The following is a 22,269-nucleotide window of genomic DNA, read 5'->3' as shown; positions in this document are numbered from 1 at the left end:
GCAGTTGAAGCTGGCAAACGCAACTTTGCGATCGACAAACGAGGAGTTTCGACAAACACAGGTGAGCCTTGAAGCGTTGGAGAAAGAACACAAACGAGTCGTCCAGCAGCTCGGCGAACTCAAGGAAAGGGAGTCCACACTAATCAGTGAGAGGGAAGAAGCGAGGGAATCGGCGAACAAAGCGTTGGAGAAGGTGTCGGAGATGGAAAGCAAGCACTTGCTTTTTAAGAGACAGTCGGCGAAATCGACTGTAGTGAAGCCCGAAAAATTCTCGGGTAGTGGAAACGACACAGACTTCCAGGCGTTTTTGGATCAGTTTGAAGTCTGTACGAGGATGAACGATTGGAGTGAAGAAGAAAAAGCAAATCAACTGGTTTTGTGCATGAAGCAGAAAGCACGCGTGGTCATGTCCCAACTGCCGTTGGACGACATGAACTCCTACCAGCGCATGATCAATGCCCTACGCAAAAAAATCGGAATGCGTCAGGCCCTCGAAGCCGCCAAAGCTACGCTCAAGGCTCGACCAAGAAAGGTAGGAGAAACCTTGTTGGATTTGAGCATTAATATTAAACGCCTTTGTGGAGAGGCTTACCGACCTTGAGCCCAGCTAGTTTAGAGCAAGCTTGTATTGATCATTTCACTGATGCACTTGGGGCCTCACTTGAAAAAGATGTGATTCGCTCTAAGCCCTCGACATTAGATAAAGCCCTTTCAGAAGCTCTGAAGCTTGAAGCGTTGGAACTCAGAGCTATTAGAATGAGAGAGAGAGAGAGAGTTGTGAACGATGTGTCAACCAATGGGGGAGAAGTTCGTGAGGTGCTAAACTTACCCCTACCAGGCTGGGCCCCGAGCTTTCAACCATGATTGCATCAGCTACAGCAAAAGCAGCAACTGAAGCGGTGGTTAATGTAATCCCTTCAAGGAGTGTGAGAGGAAACTACGCTCCTCCTCGACTCAGACAACCCAATGGCAGGGGTAGGGGATGTTGGTCATGTGGGTTTATGTATCATTTCCAGAGGAACTGCCCACAGGGAAACTTCCGCAGGGCGGGGGACAGATCGTAACCGTGAGTCGTTCTCCGCCCGGAGACCAAGTACCAGTGATATGCATTAGCTCCATCTAACCTAATGTGTTCTTGCTCGACTGCAAGATCAAAGGGGTCCTTGTGAGTGCAGTGGTGGATTGTGGTAGCCCGATCTACATTTTGAATAAGGAAGTGTTCAAAAATATCAGCTTAAGTGACACCCTGGGGAAGGTCACATCCAAGATTGTGGGTGCTGAGGGCTCACAACTCAGTATCCTGGGAACTGTAGAGCTAGACACCACTCTCGAGGGGATAAGAGCTAAGCAGCTGTTTTATGTTTGCGACAATCTGAAGCAGAATGCCCTACTTGGGATGGACTTTTTACAAACCAATGGGTGCGTTGTTGACTTTAGTAGGGGAACCCTTCACGCTGGAAACGCCCAGATAAAACTGAGTGGCGAATCTCTTTGGGAGGTGCACAGGGTGTCACTGGTAGAAACTGTTACCATACAACCAGATCAGAAGGTTCTTCCTGTTTTCCAAGTCAAAGGGGTGAATTTGGAAGGAATTCACGGGATTCTAGAATCCCTGGACAGGTTCTTTGAACGGTTCCCGATTGCGGTGCCCAGTTCTCTATCCTCGTTCAATAATGGAGAGAAAATAAGATGACATGTTACCTGTGCAGTTACTTCCATTTCCTTGAAATCCATCTTTACACGTGCAGTTGTAAGATCCCAGAGTATTGTTACACTCGGCATTCACATCGCAGTCGTGCGTTCTGTCAGCACACTCATCTATGTCTAGAACAAGAGAAGCAAGAGCATAGAAATTCAGTTGTGTTATTTCTGCTTTTAATGGAAAGAAAATGAGATGACATGTTACCAGTGCAGTTAGTTCCATTTCCTTGAAATCCATCTTTACACGTGCAGTTGTAAGATCCCAGTGTATTGTTACACTCAGCATTCACATCACAGTCATGCGTTCTGTCAGCACACTCATCTATGTCTAGAACAAGAGAAGCAAGAGCATACAAATTCACTTGTGTTATTTCTTCTTCTGATGGAGAGAAAATGAGATGACATTTTACCTGTGCAGTTAGTTCCATTTCCTTGAAATCCATTTTTACAAGTGCAGTTGTAAGATCCCTGAGTATTGTCACACTCAGTATTTATATCACATCCGTTTGTTCCATTCAAACACTCGTGTGTGTCTGAGACAACAAAATGACTATCACTTGTATACCAAGGTTTTTTTTAATTGTGCTGGCTGAAGTGTTTTGGCTTTCATGCTTAGAATACTTACCAGTACAGTTTATATTATTTCGATAGTATCCTTCGTTACATCTGCATCTGTACGATCCGATTATGTCATTGCATGTCGCATTACCTCCACAGCCATGTTTACCAGTCAAACACTCGTCTATATCTGGAAGAAGAAAGTGATGAACATCATACATAGTTGGCTCCTTTTAGAAGATTTAAAAAGCTTTTCATTACGTTATATCTTTTCTTAATAATGGGGTCATATCTGAATTTTGGCGTAACAATTCGTACCCAGTTTCATTGAAACTTACTTCAATAAAAAGAAACTGAGAAACTACAAGTGGCCTAGATATTGACAGGAGACACAAGGAAAAAATGTATCGAGAGCATGTGGGAAATAGGTCATGAACCCGCATCCAGTCGCCCTTTTCTTAATCAGATAGCTTATGCTATCCGTGATCATTTTCACCGTAAACCTTAAAAGACAAAAGCTCTCAGCTATGATATTCTGTGACTATTAAAACTGTTGAGGTTCTAGCGATTGTTTGACACTCATCCCTTTCAAATAAGTCTGCCCAATCACCGGAACGAATTTCAACTTGGGGGAGGAGAGTGTGGAACTCGTCACTTATATTCAATGTTTCTGCCCTAATAAAAGTATGAGATTCCTTACCCTCATCACAATCATGGCCTTCAAATCCAGATCCATCAACACACAAACACTGATAATCTCTGTCTGTAAACCCAGCTTGGCATGTTGCGTTATTCTTGCAGGGATTTTTCGCGCAAGCATTCTTAAGGAGAAAAGGAAGAGAGAAACTTAAAATGGTATTTCGGCAGGCATGACAGGTTCCTCGCGTCTGTTCATTTATTCCCGTCGCAAGAAGGGAATTTTAAAGGAAAGGAGAGGTGGGTGAATCCTTTGGTCTCGTATCAAAGCTTTCCCGTGGTACAGAATTAGAATTGCCTAGTGGTTATTACCTTGTCAGTATGTAACTTAACGTACTACTACGTGGAGTGGAGTAATATATAAATACAAATACAAATACAAATAATTACAAAGCTTTCCTGGACAAGGACGGGAGTATTACTTATAGCTCTTAGAATTAATCCTCACCTCAGCTCCGCGGTAAACATAACTTTTGTTTTTCACTAGGTCTCCATCGTGTTCAATGGTTGCATTATTCAGTTCACACTTGTGTTTTTCAGGCGCTTGCAATTGTTTTATCGTATGAAAGTTATAACTGACGCAGTTAGGCTCCAGGTAGCATTGTAGCATGCAGATATCCTCGTCAGCCACGTCAACAGTTCGAACCGTGTGATTCTCCAGTCGGTAGTCAGGTTTAGGAAAACTGGTAAACTTCAAATTGCGGCAATTACCTAGAGAAAAATTGTGTTAACTTAGAAAGCTGCTAACAAGCACTTCTACTGACAAGCACTTCTACTTAAATTGGGACTGTACAGCAGTGTTAGTACTGTATGACTCTCGCTTTGGTTTGGCTTTTGGCTTTTGGCTTTACGTTAAACACCAGTCGAGTTATTTTTATTTATATTCTGAATGATCATAGCAAAGTTTAACTTCTTTTTGATGCGATCAGCCATTGTGATCGATCGACTCAGTGATCCACGCCGAAGTCTATAAACTACTCGTGTTGGTATGTAGAGTGATTCGTGTTTATCACGTATGTAATAATGGTCGTCTCGTCCAAGCTTGTTTAGTTCGTTAAAAACGATTACGTTTTCGCGGAGCTTGTTGTTTGGTCTCAGCTCAAAACTCATTTCATGAAAAGCGTGTGTTGTTATGTAGCGTGACTTCAGATTTCAACTATACTGCGTATTATGAATGAAAAGTGAAACTTTTTATTAACTCTTTTAATACCTATTCAGGTGCTGGGTTTTTATCTCTAAAAATGTATGAAAAGTTTACTTCCACAGTGTGGATCACCAGGAGACGAAACGCTGAAATGTATGCTCTAGCATGCACATTATAAGACTGAGCGTAATTGAGTATAATAGGAACAACAAATCCTAAAATGTCACATTTTGGTCAAGTGAAAAGGAAATACGATACAAGGAACTGTGACCAATGATGCGACTGCTTTCCAGAGTCTGATTTCAAACTAGCAAGTGATAGCAAATCTTGGAAAACTATGAAGGAAAGTAGAAAGCCTTGTGCTATAGTGCTATAGGAAGAATGTTCGAAAAGCTTCTTTTTCTTTATTTATTCTGGACATACCACAAGGGTGAAGTCGGCATTTTCATATCATCCTCTTTAAAAGCGTGTTTTCGAAAATTTGCGTTTTCGATGGACAGCTGTATTATCCAGATTTGTGCTGATGGTAGGCTATACTGTAAGAATAAGTTTGTTTTTTTCAAATTTACCCCACTAAGTGAAAGCGCGGACTCAAAATTAGGTGTTGAATTTGATTCAGCTTGAGGCCGCAAAATTTTCCTGTCAGTCAAAACGGGATGTCTGCATCACTGTTAAAGATGAATTCCTTTTCAAAACTATGTCCGCTGTAGTGAACACGTCCATGAATTTCTATCACACAGAATCTTTTCCTGTATTCGAAAAATGCTGTCCAACATCTTTATTTACATCAAAGTTAAATAAAGTTGATATCTTTTTGAGACCAAGAAAATTTACTGACATCACTGTTCATCATGAAATTTCCGATCTTCGGAGTTCGCAATACTGATGCCGCCGGACATTCATTGTCGTTCTGTCCTCGTGTACCGGTTCACAAGAGCCGATACAAAAGACCAAATAATATACGACAGCTAACCAATGACCGGCTAAACAAAGAAAGAACGATAGTAATTCCCTTGTGAACCGTTACACCAGGACAGAACCTTCATTGTTTTATGAAATAACTCATAGATCTTAAAAATCCGTCCACAGTTCACAATGAAACCTGTGTTCAACGACAAAAAGACTCCGCTCTGTTTCGATATACGCGTCAGATCGTGCAAAACAAAGTCGTGTTTGTCATCTTTGTTCTCGCGCTTGAAGAAGTTGAAAACCTGATTGCATAATTTTTGAAAATAAAATATCATAAGGAAATCCACGGATCGACGGCCACCAATCTCCGTTTTGATCAAACAGGACTGCGTAAAAAAATATTTAACAATTTTTATCCTTGAAACCACCTGTTTAGCTTGAAAAGCCCTTTTTAGGAAGTAACAGTGATAAGATGATGCATGTGAGATCTACCAAAAGCCGAGTTTCAATACAAATAACATGTTTAAGCCCAAAGGTAAAAGTTCTGCTGCTTTCTCTTTTCTCTTGAAATTTTTTCCACAAAACGTTATTTTTAAAAAACTATATTACCTGACTTAAAAGTTTCGCTTCATTTGATCCAGCCGAACTGTTTTAGTTGAGTTCACTAAGACTTCCCACTTGTATTAAAATTCGTAGATCTGCCAGTGGCCGCTTATCCATCGCGCGGAATCGAAAAGTCGAGAACGTTTATGGACAGCATTACAGAGACGTATTTAAATGTTCCGAGTTAAACTGCCCCTTTCGGCTAATACAAGAAGCGTGTTCTCTTAAAATTTTATTCTGAACTTCTTATAAAATGCGCACGTTGTATATACTATGCCTGTCCAGGGCCAAAACTATTTGGTTGAAATAACTTTAATTTCTTTTATACTTCTTAAAGAAGCCTGTGCGAATATTTCGAGACTTAGTTATGCTAATAAGGATAATAAAAATGGAACATAATGACTTCGTAAACTTTTAAAAAGTACTCAGACATGAGTTAGGACATAACTGTAGGAAAATCTCACCTTGTCCTTCTGGTATTAAGGAAGCCAAAACGGCGAGAACGAAGCAGTAGAATACAAAGAGCATGTTTCCTGGAAAATGCCCGCTGTATTTCAGGCGAACAATTACGGCGAGTTTTTCAACCTTATGCCGGAGAAATATCAGACAAATTGAGACAGCTGAAGTTTAATATGCGTTCAAATACACAACCTTCTCTGTTTAATTATGGGGTTGTCAGTGGTTGCCACAAATGAATAAGTTTCTCTGGGATGTAATTGGTTGGTGAAATTCGATTATACTTAATGCATATCGGTGACCTTCAATTTGAATTTTAGGGAAAGTTGTCCTTTATGTGTTAATCTATTCTGGCTTAATTATCTCTGTAGGGGTGCAATGTATGGCGATAAGTTACTTGAAAACGTTTTAACAAATGCTTCTACGCTCTCCTTACCTACCCAAACTTGACCGCAAAATAAAGACGACCAAACCATCATAACTAAACACGTAGAACTTTCATACAAAATCCTGAAGTAACACAGAAATTCTTCAGGCGGTAGAAACTTGTTTGAAAGGATCATTGGTCTTTCGGTTCTATATAGTTCCTAGCATATCCCGTATATCCCTGACAGCATTATTTTTGAAAATAAAACATCTCAAGGAACTCAACGAATCGACGGTGAACAATCTCCGTTTTAATCAAACAGGATTGCATGAAATTTTTTGAACAAAAATTTTCTTGAAAACCACCTGTTTAGCTTGAGAAGCCCCGGCTCTTTAGGAAGTAACAATGAATGGATTTATGTATGTATGTATGTATGTGATTCAAGCTTAGTTTCTTTTCTCCAGAGGCAAAGTTTCAATCCACAAAGTCCTCAGATTTTACCAACAGCCAAGTATTAATACAAATAACACGTTTAAGGCCAAAGTTAAAGGCACTGGTGCTTTTCCTTTTCTCTATATTTTTTCTCTTCAGGTAGGGTTTGAAAATTAAAAATTTTTCACAAAACGTTAGTTCGCTTGTATTGACGATACAAAGGACCTCCAGTGATAATTTCGCTATCACGTGGCATCGAAAATTTTAAAACGTGCATAGACAGCGTTGTAGAGACGTGATTAATCATTCTACCGTATACTCTCTTTTGGCTACTCCAAAAATCATGTTCCCCATATTCTTCATCTTGTTGCTCGTAAATAATTTGTTGTAAAATGAATTCGGCAAATGTTGAACGTACTGTAAAATTTGAATAAAGGCTGATAGTTTCGAAAGAAACTGTTTGGGACTGCGTAGGTGGGGGTAACGAAATAATTTGGATATATCAACAAAGTTGAAATGGTAAATTGGCCACCGTAAGTGGCCAATTTACCGGTGGCCAATTTACCATTTCAACTTTGTAAAATTTGAAGGTTACTTCATACCATCCAAAGGAGAAAACTATTTGTCATGATTGGAGTAATTTGTTATAGCTAGCAACACTGGAAGTTTGTGTGAATATTTCAAGGCTTTGTTATGTTAATAAGGATAATAACAATCTATAATAATAAATTTTTAAATAGTACTCAGACTTGAACAAGGACAAAATTATAGGAAAATCTCACTTTTTCTTATGCAGGTATCAGAGAAGCCAAAACGGCGAGAACGAAGCAGTAGAATGCAAAGAGCATGTTCCCAGAAAATGCCCGTTATAATTTTCTCGAGTCAGGCAATTTGAGCTAGCTGAAGTTTAATCTACGCTCAAATACACCTCATTCTTTCTTTATTTATAAGGTTGTCAAGGGTCATTTCTTATGACTCTTTCCCCTTGTTATGTTGAGTTGGAGAACCCAATGCAGCCGTTCTTAGCGTTCAGCGCGCTAAAAGTTGTTTGTATTTTCGATCAAAGTGTGAGGAAATATGCTTAGTAATGTTAGATTGTAGTTGTACCTTTTTATTCAGCGGTCGCCACATGTACCTGTTCAGACACACAAGGTACTCGAGTACCATACCGTAAAAACGACATTTGGTAAATTCTCGCTTGTGCAACTTGAAGTTTGTTTGAATCTTTTCTTCTTTGGAAGCTTTGCTAACATGGTTTGTGTATAGAGATTACTCCGCGTTTACGATTTTTATTTACGAATTGAGCAGTATAAGCCCTCAAGGATTTCATGGTAATTCAAACTCCTAAGTTTACAAGGCCAACCAAGGGGAAATATACATTAAATTTTAATTTTACAGGTATTTGTATAGTTTCTCTTTACGGTTTCTGGAAGCTTAACCGTCAACCGTCCTTTCGATCTTCGGCTAACCATTGGTGCTACAATTACTTTTATATTTATCTATTATTCCAAAAAAAAAAAAATTAAAATTAGCCTGACCAACATAACTCTAAAAGTGGTTAAATGAGTGCGAAGAAAATTTGAACGTTCCCTCTTACTTTTTCTAACGCTTTTTTCTAAAATCTGCTATCCGAGTTTGCATGCCGACCTAGGCAGGAGTAAAAAAACATCACCATGCTTTGAAAAATTTATCTACAGTCACAAAGACATGCGGGAGGTTGCAAGACCTGTCAAGGAGTTACAAACAAATCCCGATGTTTTGCTAGATTTCACTAAACTCACAAAGACATACAGGAAGTTGCAAGTCCTGTGCAAGAGTCACATACAAATTCCGGTGGTTTTCTAAATATCACTAAACTCACAAAGACCTCCGGAAGGTTGCAAGACTTGGAGAGGCACCATTACGCAAATAAAATGTTTTGATCATCATCTTGTCGTATGCTTTATCTTTCACCACACATAGCCGTAGCTTTTCAAATTCTACTCTTTTAGGAACTCACAAAAAGCTTCAGTACATTCAAATAACTTAAAAATTTTATTCCCAATCTATGCATATTTTTTACAGCAATTATAATTTGCAGAATAAACTTAAATACTCAGAAGTGGCGGGGAGCTCGGTTCTAGCAACTTGAAATTTTAAAATTTGAGATGATTTTAAATTTAAGAAGGAATAAATTAGCCCAAAACACTCTTCTTGCTCCCCAATTTGCCTTCTCACTTTTCGTGTTATCTTCAATCTCCCGTTTAGCTCCCTTAATTTTCCTTGTAACTTATTCGAAAATATTTTATGCTTTAGTTAAAAAACGGACGGTAACTGATCGTTTTGTCTATTGCCATCACCTTTTTGTTGGATGATGTATTGATATCATTGGGAGGAATGACTTTGAAATTCCCCCCCCCCCCCAACCCCTGGTGGCTAAAAAGAATGTTAATTAGGAGTTCACTGCATTCAAAAACTAAATGATGACATGGCTGTTAAATGAGATTTAGTGCTAGATGAGTGTAAAACATCTCAATTGCACATTTCATTACCAGCAGTGTGAAGTGATCAAATTGACTTTCTCACCTCCAGGATCTAAAATTTAACTCTCCTTATTGGTTATCATAGATCTCTTTGTGGGTTAGTCATGGGAATCTTTCATGGTTAAATCCAAACAATATCCTTACTTGGAAGTTATCTTCCATCTCAACAGCAGTTTGTTGATAGTGTGTTAAAATGCAGACTATATACCCTTGCAACACTGGATAGTAAGAGAGTTTGAAAACCCACAAAATGGGAAAAAATCACGTTTGAAACAAGCTCTTCGTCAGAGATTTCAATTTTTTCTTCTACTCAAGAGAGGCCATAGTTCACCTCCACATCTTCCATGCATACTTTATTCTTATTTCATCAATTGTCCCTTCAACCTTTCACATTTTTTAAGATAAACTTAGAAGCAAAATAACTTGGAAAGTGTTAAACTTGTATGCTACGCATGTAAAACATGCGTAGCATACAAGTTATCATTGATTTCCCGTCAGCAAATCAATGATAAGTCATTATCAAACCGCGTAAGCTATCACGATACTCGCAAGAATATCGTCTAAATTAATGGCGATGTACCTGAACACGAGTGTCCATCGCCAATGTATCCCTCTCTGCAAGTACAGTGATAGGAGCCCACGGTGTGTTGGTATAGTATCCATTGACGTCACAAGCATTGTTTCCACTGATGCATTCATCTTGATCTGGTTAGTTCAAGAGAAAGGAAGAAGTCATGATTTCATAAATGTTAATAAAGCAGAGAAATAGCCTTACACACTACTAAATTGACAATCACTGCCATAAAACAAGAATTAATTGTCTCCCAGCAAAATAGACCGTGTTTACCAGCAATATTGGAAAAATAATTTTTTTTTTCAAATTCTATCCAAATTTAGTTCAGTTTGAGATCGTCAAACTCCTGCGTATTTTTGCCTGGAAGCTTTTTACTCAGTGAAACAGAAACATAAAGCGGAAACTGTGCAATGCATAGTTATCCACGAGTTTTTATGTATTGAAGCAACCAAGGATACTATAAAAATAAAAGACAACGCAAGCAGTGGCTTAACTATGATTTACCTTCCAAATACATATCACAGTAAACCAGAACTGCCTTCCCAGTGCTAGATGGATCCAGCCAGTATTTGTTGCTTCCGGTGGCTTTCCCTTCGCTTGCTTTTATTTCACGGCATGAACGTGCTGGTAACTCCGGAATCGAACCCAAGGGAGCTGAATGGGTAAAAATGTTGGAAAACATAAGGTATGTTAAATTGCGTTCATCGAAAGAGGAATAAGAACTAATTGCACAAAAATATGACTTTTGAATCCCACTCACTTGATGTCCTCCTTCGGTTGTCAAAGCTTAAAAGCTCGGTTAAGCTGTCCCCCTACCCCCATGGATAGGTAGGTACCCTCTCTCATAAGCTTTACTAGATTAGCTTCTTGTAACACTTTAAAAGGTAAATAAACCAATAATTCCTCGTTTTACACACACACGAAAGTTGTCTTTGTCTCTCTCTAGAAAAATTATAGAGTTATATATTCTTTATACAATACCATAAGATATCGAAAAAGGCGGACTGTAAGCAGCCGTCGAGCGTATGTTCAAAATATTTTTCTATTTCAATATTAAAATATCTTTAGTGGAATCCTAATTATATACACATGCATACTCTTTCTAGAAAACGTCTGTTTGACATTGTTTGCATAAAAAAATCATCGTAATCTTTGCTTGTGTTAAAGATATCTATGATTATTATTCGACAATTTGGTTAGCTTAGTACTTACCTCTTCCGTTCAAACGGCGAATATAAAACCACGCTGGGTATGAACGGAAATTCTCAGGTCTTGCGTCCTTTGTGCGGTTGTTTAATTCACAGATCTGTTCTTTTCTGTTGAAATTATAGCTCTGGCAGGTAATTTCCCTTTCACATAACATATCACAGATATGAGGAGCTACCACCGTCATTTTATTGAAAATGAAACCTCTGAGAGCCATGCCACGAATATTAATTTCTGTCCTGCATTGATCCTCAGCGGTCACAAGGTTGATGAACATAACACAGACAAGAAAATAACAAAATCTCCACAACATTATTCCTGAAAAACGGAAATCATAGATAGGTCTGGGTATCAACTAACGAACTTTTATCTTAAGGCTGACTAAGAACAGTGCATGTAACTGGCATGTGATCTCTTCAGTGGTGCCAAATTAAAACTACTGAATGCATGAGACTTGCTGCCATCAACGTCAGGTAAATGGCCATTGGTCCCATGAGAATTTAACATTTTATTGCGAAACTTTAGAAAGGCTGTGTCAGGAAGAGCCATAACAGTTAAGTTCCAACAAGCCTTTCGGCGTTTTTTTCAAAAACAAAGGTCTACCAATAGTCGTCTGATCCATTGTGCGGCATGGAAAAGCCGAAAATGTTCATGGACATCATTGCAGAGACAGAAAACTTGCATAGAGAGCATCGTAGACGTGCCTATTTTTTCTAAACTTTCATTTAAGCTACCCCAAAATTATAACCGTTTCTAATCTCATTACTGCGAAACAATTGTTTGCAAACTGAATGCATGAACTTCCTGAATTAGCTTCTTGCGATCCATTAACCCGCTGAAAAAATTTGAATACAGAAGCTTGTACATGAATGTATGTGAACTGACAATTAAGAAAAAGAGGCCTATTTTCTTTTTTCTTTGCAAACTTCAGTATCCGCTAAACCATGATGAAGGAGTTACTTACTCTTCTGCAAGTTAGCTGAGAGGTCATCATTTTGAAATTTCTGTGTAATTTCCCTGCCAGGCGGTAACCCTGAAAGGTTACAAACGAAGCAGACAGGCCTACCATTAAAAATTATCTTAAAAGGAAGGTTTAAATTCATTCGCATCATATTTGTACAATACGCCATGCGCATAAGATTACATTCGATGTGAAATGGGGTTGACAGGCCTACACGACTTCTCAGCGCGTGTTTAGAATAGCCTATTCAAAGTTTTGCCCTCATGAGTATGTCTTTGAGCGACCGTCCTCTTTTGTAAGATACGAGGGGCAGTCTTTTGTATATTTCGCTCAGTGGTGGTTGTATTTCTATTAAATGCCAGTTTCTCATGAGAATTTGCTTTAGGTTGGGCACTGATGGTTGGTATTGTGTAACAAAAGGCAAGATTCGTTGGTTCGTCTTCTGTTTCTATTGAAGAGCTAGTTTCTTGTTTTTGAAATTCACCTCTGAGAGGGTTGTGTTAATGAGGTCCTCTGGGTAGCCTCTCTTCAGTAAATGCGCTTTGAAATTTGCGATTTTCTCCTCGAATATTGTTTGAGAGGAGTTTGTTCTGAGAAGTCTAAGGGCCTCCCCTTTTATGAAGCCTTTTTTAACTCCTTGAGGGTGACAGGAACTATAATGTGTATAATGAAATGTCTCAGTTTGTTTAACAGGAGTACGCACATCAAGGACTGCGTCTTTTTCGAATCGTTCGTTTTGTAGATGTAGGTGTCCAAGAATGTTGTTTCCTTATCGGAAATCTCAGCCGTAAATTTTATTGTTGGATGATGATGGTTAGCTCAATTGGTAGGGCGCCGGAATGTTGTGCGGGAGGTCGAGGGTTCAAGCCCCGGCATGACCAACACTCAGGATCTTAAAATAATCGAGAAGAATTTGCTGCCTTTCTATAACATCAAGAAATGGTTAGATATTCTAGTCTTCTCGGATAGGGACGAATGAATGGAGGTCCCATCTCCTGCAAGGTTGGGGTAAGAGACATTAATTTCCCACGCACGAGGTTACTGTGTGATGGATGTCCTCCACTGGGGTGGTTTGGGTGGGTTCATTAGAGGGCCATGTGTTAGAAAACTCTTTACTGGGTTAATCATGTATCTGCCCTCTCGAAATAAAGAATATTGTATTGTAAAGAACATTGTATTGTATTGTATTGTATTGACCGAGAAATCCGAAATGTTTTCCTGAATCTTGCCTCCGAATAGTTGTTCCGAGCATTCTCCCACCATCCAGCGCTTCTCCTCAACCGACGACAGGAGCGAGACACAGGAGTGATGTTGTTTTGTTTTGATGAAATAAACAACACAACAAGAAAACAAGCATTCAAAACTCTCCTCCTCTGAGCAACTAGGTGGTTTAACGCCATTTACATGTTAAGGCGCCTTCTTCTTCCTTCACGGATGGCATTAGCGATGAGAAATTCTTCCGAGTTGTTTCTCGCGCGGTTTTCCGAAAACTCCGCCATGTTGAATCCTCTTGGGTTCATATCAGTAACCGCTGACCGTAACGGTTTCATTTTGTTGTTGCGCCATTTTCGATGAGCCTCGTCTTTCGCGACAGGCAGCTTAAAAATTCCTATTCCCTTCGATCGTCTGCACGATCCGCAGCCAAGGACGGAGCAGTTGACCCTTGGCATCACTTACGAATCCTCTTAAGATAATATTTCAGTTAGATTATTTTTAGATCATCCGTAAAAAAAGAATAAACTGGAAGCACTTTCTGCAGCTTCGCGGTCACGTGACATGCCATGAACCAACACAAAGAGTTCCATCGTTTGAAGTTCGCCGGATTTCATAACCAGTTCCCTCTATTAACTCTGGTTCAACTGACGTCTGAATCAACTGTCGAACTTAATTATTTGGGTCGACCCAAATAGGTATTAGGTTCGGCACATGCAGAGTTCGACGTTTGAACCGGGCCTTAGAGGCTCATTGTAGGTTTTAGGCTGAATATTTCCTAATAAAGAGTTCATTATTCCTCTCTATTGATAGGTCACGAGTAAGTTTTAAAATGTTTCTAGAATACTTGATCTTGAGTACTTTAATGATTCCTCAATCTTCCTGTCCATAACACATATTTTATAGTCATGCAGCCAACATTGAGCTGCTTATCGTTGTATTTTCAGAACTATGAACAGGTTGGAAAAAGGAAAAAGAGAAAAGCTAGAAGAACTGAGGCGAATTTTAACAAATGTCTATTTGAGTTGTTCAAATATTACTCAATAATTTCAAGATATCAACAAAGTTGAAATGGTAAATCGCAGGCAGCCCAAGCTCACTACTGGAAAAGTGGATGTGACTCTTACCGTGTTGCGCAACGTTTTATATTTATAAAGGTTTTTATGGGATGTTATCGATTTGCCTTAAGAGAGAGAAAAAATTTCTTGTTTTGAAATAAAATGGGCTTACCTTATTGCCTTGTTGTTTTCTTTGTTGATTCCTAGCGTCTCAGGCCATTTTCAAGCGTTTTCGGCGAGTTAGCGCTATGTTGGTGTTCAACTGCTAAAAGGCCGGAAACCTATTTTAAAAGTGTCCGTCGCCCGAAGCGAATAATTCCGCCAAAAAATTACCACCAGTCTCGATTTCTCCAGAAAATCAAAGCAGAGATGTTGCAGTTCCATTTCCATTCACTCGATTCCCAATTCCTCCCACAGATCTTTCACTAGCGATGCTTTTATCTCCAGATCGACAAACAAACCAGTTAGCTCCTCTGGTCCCCTCGGGAGGTTTTGTCAAGAAACCAGTGTTGTAGCCACGGGTACACAAAAACCAATGGTGTAGCCATGGGTACCAAAATGGGACCTAGCTATGCCAATCTTTTTGTAGGTTTTGTCGAACACTAATAAAACGGCTCCAAACCTGAACTCTACGGTCGCTACATCGACGACTGCATCGGCGCCACCTCCTCTACCAGAGAGGAGCTGACTCAATTCATAACCGCAGTCAATTCTTTTCACCCGGCTCTGAAAGAGACATCAAAGTTTCAATTGAAGGCAACGGTTTATGCACTAGTGTGTATAACAAAGCTACAGACTCGCATAATTGCTTGTTGTATTCGTCTTCGCATCCATCTCACGTTAAGAACTCCATTCCTTTCTCTCAGTTTCTAAGACTTCGTCGTTCATGTAGCGATGACTCTGATTTTCACCACAAATCAGAGTCAATGTGCCAGTTATTCGATAAACGTGGTTACCCTGATTCTGTCGTTCAAGCGGGTTACCACCGCGCCCAACTTATTGATCGACATTCAGCACTACAAACGTCACAAAAGGAAGATTCCGACCGCATTCCATTCACCCTCACAACAAATCCGTTAAATCCATCATTCTTAAAAACTTTAAATTACTTCAAAACGATCCAGGGACAAGCACTATCTTTTCGCAGCCTCCGCTCATTTCATTCAAACGCGACAAAAACGTAGGTAATTTTTTGGTCAGAAGTTCTTTTCAGACTAATGACCAACCAGGCACTTTTAAATGCGCTCGTGCACGATGCAAAATGCGTCCTTTCATTCACAACACTGAGAAAATATCGGGACCCAAACGATCCATTAAGATCACCGATCACTTCACGTGCACCTCCGCCAATGTAATCTACTGCATAACTTGCACTTATTGCAAAAAGATTTACATCGGCGAAACAGGCAGAAGACTAGGTGACCGATTCCGAGAACACCTTCGCGACGTGGAGAGGAATGACAAGGACACATCGAAACCAGTCGCTAGACATTTTAACTTGCCTAATCATTCCAAGCAACATATGGCAATCTGCGGTCTTTCCCAGTTACACTTAGGTAGCACGGAAACCCGTAAACTCTTGAACAAAAGCTCATCTTTCAAACCGGCAGTCTAAATCCGACAGGTATCAACGAACGCTTTTCATTCCACTAATTTATTCGTGTTTTTCTCGTTGCCATGTTCCCACCAATCACGTAGCTCCATTTTCTGCCTTTAAAAGCACACACAAACCACAATTCCTCTATTCGCTCGGACGAAGGGCTAACGCTCGAAACGTCAGCTTTTATAATCGTGAGGGTGGCCAATTTACCATTTCAACTTTGTTGATTTATTGAAATTATTCCGTTACCCCCACCGACGCAGCCCCAAACAGTTTCTTGAGAAACTATCAGCCTTTATTCATAAATATTACTCAGTTTTAATAGACCGGTCCAGCTTGACTGTTAAAGTGGGGCGTAACGATTATTGTTCCACAGAAATATGTTTGTATTTTTTATCAGGGAAACAGTACATTGTACTTAATTGACAATCATGGCCACACAACACAACAGAATTTTAATATTTTCTTTCAATTAAATGGACAATGCCTGCAATATTGAAGCAAGAATGTTTTTCAAACTTTCATCAAAATTCAGTTTAGTTTCAGCTTGTCCGTTGGTGCGACTTTTTGCCCTTTTTGGCTTTTTTATGAAAAGCGGGAACCACAGAACAAAGTTCCCGCTGAATTCTCAACTAGTGCATGATGAAAATTTTCAATTCATGCTGCACCGAAGAAGATTGATCTAAAGAATCGACGAATTTAACAAAGAAGGAAACCAGAAGTGACTTAAAACAATGTGATTAACCTTCCAAATACATATCACAATAAACCAGAACTGCTTTCCCAGTGCCAGATGGATCCAGCCAGTAGTTGCTATTTGCAATGTCTTTCCTTTCGCTTGCTTTTATCTCATGGCATGAACGAGCTGGTAACTCCGAAATCGAACCCAAGGGAGCTGGTATAGGATAAATATTTGAAAACAAAGTATTCGTAGGTGTGTTCGAATTCCTTTCACTTGAATGTCCTTCTTTGGCTGAGAATGGTTAAACTCTCTGTCAGACATCAACCTGACCTTGAGAGGCGGGGTCTTCTCACTCATAAGCCCACTGTTTAAGGCTTTTAGTTATTTTTATATTACGGAAAGCGCGGAAGATCAGAAAATGTTGGCTGTTTGTAAAGTGGGAAGTATGACTAAAATATGTCTAACTATCATTTAAAATGCTTGGTCAAGTACTTACCTCTTCCGTTCAAACGCCGAATATAAAACCACGCTGGATGTACGGAGCGGAAATTCTCAGCTCTTGCGTCCTTTATGCGGTTGTTTAATTCACAGATCTGTTCTTTTCTTTTGAAATATAGCTCTGGCAGGTAACTTCCCTTTCACATAAAATATCACAGATATCAGGAGCTACTACTGTCATTCTCTTGGAAACAAAACCTTTGAGAGCCATGCCACGAATGTTTACTTCTGTCCTGCATTGATCCTCAGAGGTTGCAAGGTTGGTGAACGAAACACAGACAAGAACATAAGTAAATCTCCAAAGCATTTTTCCTGAAAAACAAAATTCGTAAGGAGGTCCGCGTTTTACGTGTACGACATCAAAGGGCGAACTTTTTCTATTCTTAAGGCTGACAGTAAACCTTTCTTCTGTGGCTGTCTCTTCTTAATAGACAGACGGTCGAACAGATCTTATACTTCATTCAGCCCTCAAGAGATTTGCTTTGTCTGATTTTGAAATTTTCTTGAACCAACACATCACGGCCTGGATTTTTATTCTAACGTTCCGTTTGTTTAATCACAGGTTATGTAAACCGTAGATCGCTGTTTTTTTTTTATACTTAGAAGAAAAAGGCATTTCTGACCTATTGATTTCATGGTATGCACAATCTCTAGAAATTCGTTCACTAAAAAAGCTATCGTCTTTTTCGAATCACATGTCAATAGTCATCATCATAGTTACTGTGGTCAAAATGTTTGGACTCACTGGGCTGAGCCTCGTGGGTCCACAACATTTTCACCAATGAGACGACGAAATTGTTTTTGATAAGAGTACACGCTGATTTGTTAAACTTTTATCGGGATAGCGCAAATAATTTGCATGCTATTTCAGTTTGAAAAAAGCGCTAATTTTCCTTCTGTGATACAGTTTATGGTCACCGACGGCTTGTAGCTTGCGTCTTCATCGGCCGGATTTGTCAACTGGTTTGGCGGCTCAGATTTCAACACCTGTCAAGTACTGCCTTCTCTCAAAATCGTTAAAAGGGAGAATTTTCGAGCAGGATATAACCTACTTACTCACAGAACAATCTGTTTTTCTCATTAATAAGAGCCACTTTGCTTACCTTACATACCAAGTACTGACAGCTGCCTATTGACTATTCTTTATCAGGATGACAGCAGAAACAACAGAGTTCCGTTTCCTAATTCAATTCGTTATCATATTATTTTCAAATCCCTTGTTATTTTACTTTTAATGGAAAAGTGAAAGTTTAGTATTTTCCAGCTACAGGCTGTATTGTCCAAAATTATCAGCCAGTGTCTTATTTCTAAAATTTCCAAACTAGTTACATTTTGCTTCAGAAGAGGCTATTTTGAGGATCGTCCCCGTTGGGCATTATTGAGCCATCGAGCGGGATCCAAAAGTCGAAAATGGGGTTTTTGGATACCGTTGTAGAAACAGAAAATGTTTTTCCTCTTTTGGTTGCTAAAAGCCATATTACCCTTACATTATATCCTTTGTAGTCTTCTCATTTCCATAACATGTGTCGTAAAATAACTTTAAAATATGTGAACATCTAACAAAATCTGTACGAGCTTATCTTATTGCAGTCCAAGGGGAAAACATTTTTAGATTAAATAATTCATATATCCAATACTAGTAGAATAAGTTCGCTTGAATATTTCAAGGCTTAGCTGTGTAAATAAAGATAGAAAAAAAAGGAAAATAATGCTTTCGCAAACTTTGGAATAGTAATTAGACGTGAGCAAGGAAACAGCTCCTAGAAGGAGAATCTCACCTTGTCCTTCTGGTATTAGGGAAGCTAAAACGGCGAAAACGAAGCAGTAGAATACATGTACCATGTTCTCCCGTTATAATTCGAACCACCACAGTAAGGTTTTCTAATTTGAGTAGCACCTCAGATAATTATAAATTGGGACAGCTGAAGTTTAATCTACGTTCAAATACGCGACCCTATTTATTTAATTATGATGTAAGGCTTTCAGTGGTTGTCAGAATTGATCATAAATTAGTTCCACTGGGATGCAGTTGGTTGGTGAAACTCGATTATTCATAATGTGTATTAATGGCCTTTTATTTCAATTTGTAGAGGAAGATGTCCTCTTTGTGTTTTCCTAGTTTGGCTTAAGTAATCCAAATAACCCTCTAAGCGATACATGACAGGAATCAGTAAACGAGCCGCCACATCACATTTCTGGTTTTTAAGTTGGCGCATTTTACAGATATCAGTAATGATGACCACGCACGAGATTACTGCGTGATGGATGTCCTCCCCTGGGGTGGGATGGGTGGGATTTATTGGGTGGACTACTCGCATGGATCGCATATGTTCCGTTCTAGTCCTACCCTACTGCGATAATGCAGTGGAAAATGGTTAGAAAAACTCCCCATATGGGAAAAGAATGCATTATGTACAAAAATTACATTTACGTCAACAACTGTAAATTAAACCTTTTAAGGTTAAACTACAAAGAAGCGGTTTATTTCAGCTACACTTCTTAACAGACACTAATGTAGTGAACCATTAGGTTTATTTTGCATGTTTCGGCCGAGCACCAGCGTACAATAATGAAGGAACACATACTCAAAAACATTGCATTTTCAGTAATCGTTATCAAAGCACACGACAAAAAGACATACCGAGAGCTTAGCAACCACTAAAAAACATCGTGGTTAGAACGGTGGCCAGAAAAAACTGCTGTAAAATACCCCGTAGGGAAAAAGAGACAGGAAATCTGGGTAGGAACTAGGCACAAGCTCAGGTAACCTTCCTACTAGGCTATATGCATACTTACAAAAAATAAATAAATAAATAAACTTAGCAATAGCTGAGAAGGTGTAGGTCTAGAATGATTGCCCACGTGTAATCACAAGTTTTAATACTCGTATCACTATATCCATAATACATCTATACTCAAGGACCCAGGCCCTTGCCCTGTTCCTCTCGTGCCGCAGAAATATTTAATTTCCGGCTTATTCGTTGGCACTCAAACGCCAGAAATTCCATTTTTTTCGAGGAAAGGCATCCTGGTTGATTTGATAAAACAAAGCAAATAGAACCAGAAAGTAGCCCCTTGTCATACAGTCAGGTTCCTTTACTGTAAGTTGATGAAAATCCACGGAAAGAAATTATGTCCCAAGTTCCTTAGGTTGCTTTAATGAAACTTTTGCAAATCTTTTTTAGACTGCCTCCGGGTCTTTTATTAATTTCAGGCAAAATTCTTATTGGCACATCCTCTCCTACTGCATGGGAATGGTATGAAAAGTTAATCGAGGGATAAACTGCCTGTTATAGGGACAGCCGTGAACGGAAAAGTTGAAAAAAAGTCTTGATCGTCACAATCATATTGGCCATAGCTTTTGAGCTGACACTACTTTCTCTTTCTTTCTACGAAAACGCGCCACTTTGATGATCATGACAGTCAGTGTCATATTTGCAATTTGTTGGGGAGCAGAGTCAGTTGAATACGTGTTAAGATTCCTAACGACTCTCAACATCACGTTTGTCCATATCACTATCGTTGACATGATGGTGTTGCTTAATTCAGCTGTCAACCCCTTCGTGTATGCTCTCCTGAACCATCAGTTTAGACAAAAGAGCAGGGGAGTGATGTGCTGCACGAGTTCTGTGATAAAACCCAGGCCTCGGGCTGAAACTGGAACAGAGGAAAGTGTTGCCAATGAGACTAAGCTTTCGGTTTTTAAACAGCAGACGACACATGAGAGTCTGGATGGGGTTAACTGACAACTGACAAATGGCCAAAATTTTAACTGACAACTGACAAATCGCTGAAAATCTAACTGACGACTGACATTTGTGGTGGGCTTTTACTGATAGCTTACAAAAGACCGGATCGCCCTAAATATCCTAAAAACTGGAACTACATATCACTAGGAGTACGCCAGATCCCTGGTCTAACAGAATTGTCCAGCAAATATGGCCTAGGAGATTTTGATGTTGAACTTTACCACATGGCTCGAATTTTCTCAAGCTTAGAAGTTGAACTACTTCTAAAGAACAACTCGAGGTCTTAAGCTTGTTAAGAAATCAAAATACTTTGAATTTGAAGACAGGCTAGGATAGCGTTCATTGACTCAGGAGACTCTGAACGCAAGTTCGTGGCATCTGTTCTGTAGAGAAGACTTTACTCGTATCGAATGTTGCTACAGGTTGCTTTAAACTAGCATCGGGACTCACTGGTACTGTGTCGTTCTTACAGTCCTTGGAAGTCTCTAGAGCAGGTTTTGGTCTCAGAACCCAAAGCATAGAGAAATCACACATGTCTCTTCAAGATACCGCAGACAAAGTATCGTATGCAAATGACAACATCGCAAAGACCGTTTCTGAGGTGAAACAACGGTATAGTATAAAGGAAACCACAGCAACCAATGACCCTAAATAAACTTTGTCTAATAAAATTCGAGGCTCACTAAAACTTCCCGAAGGAATACGCCGCCTGCACAACAGCATAGTTTCAATTAGCAACGATAATCTCGAAGACATTGAATTGTGCACGTTGCTCACAACAGCTGTGGAGAATCCACAGGCAATTTCATATTTTAAGCATAAGACTTTCACCGCATTGTTCTCAAGACTTTGGGATAATTACCAAGGAGTCGCTGAAGAGAGTAACAAAATGAGCAGCCAAGTATTTTACTCATGAAAAATCCCACTATCCTGTCCCTCAGACGACGGAGTTTGCAAATGTCAATTTTATGCGACCTCTGCCTTCAGAAGAAATCAACCCCGAGACTAAAAGTGTTATGAAAGAATTTGCGGAGAAGTAACGTCCCTGGCCGGAGGCAAAGGACAGTTCGGGTGGAAACTACGAAGGATAAGGAAGGGGCTTTACCACCGGCCGTGTACACGAAGCAACAAGACTCCACCAAAGTGGACTTGTTAGCCGAGTGAGGGAACGATTTTCAGCCAGTAGGGTTCAGCAGCGACAAAGGAGCCGACTGTATCGTTGAAGTGGAAGTTGCTGAGGTGCAAACATATGCAGACGAATATGACACGGACTCAGAAGACGACCAATTCGCGCCCATTTTCGCTTGGATTTCTAAAATGATCCTACAGTAGATATCTCTA

At 39.6% G+C, this 22,269-nt stretch overlaps 1 protein-coding gene and 1 pseudogene across 3 annotated transcripts in view; one reads left to right on the top strand and one right to left on the bottom strand.

Moving 5' to 3' along the window:
* The window catches only part of LOC148721271 (uncharacterized), a 29,198-nt gene extending 10,177 nt beyond the window's left edge, over positions 1 to 19,021 (bottom strand). The window contains exons 1-5 of one of the 3 annotated variants that reach the window (XM_088735900.1): positions 6,076 to 6,202; positions 3,404 to 3,666; positions 2,960 to 3,080; positions 1,907 to 2,029; positions 1,702 to 1,824 (exon numbers count right to left, since the gene is read on the bottom strand). In XM_088735900.1, the coding sequence (XP_088592026.1) occupies positions 1,702 to 1,824; positions 1,907 to 2,029; positions 2,960 to 3,080; positions 3,404 to 3,666; positions 6,076 to 6,139 (694 nt within the window). In that variant the 5' untranslated portion in view covers positions 6,140 to 6,202. Of the gene's footprint in view, positions 1 to 1,701; positions 1,825 to 1,906; positions 2,030 to 2,959; positions 3,081 to 3,403; positions 3,667 to 6,075; positions 6,203 to 10,466; positions 10,617 to 11,174; positions 11,487 to 18,957 lie in introns of those variants that run through there. The other 2 variants (XM_088735899.1, XM_088735898.1) reach the window with 2 other exon arrangements.
* The window catches only part of LOC148721265 (QRFP-like peptide receptor), a 108,412-nt pseudogene that overhangs the window by 13,151 nt on the left and 72,992 nt on the right, over positions 1 to 22,269 (top strand).

The sequence above is a fragment of the Stylophora pistillata genome, chromosome 10 (genome assembly GCF_964205215.1).
Source record: "Stylophora pistillata chromosome 10, jaStyPist1.2, whole genome shotgun sequence".
Classification (NCBI taxonomy): Eukaryota; Metazoa; Cnidaria; class Anthozoa; order Scleractinia; family Pocilloporidae; genus Stylophora; species Stylophora pistillata.
The sequence above is the reverse complement of the archived record's forward strand: the minus strand, read 5'-3'. Positions and strand labels throughout refer to the sequence as shown.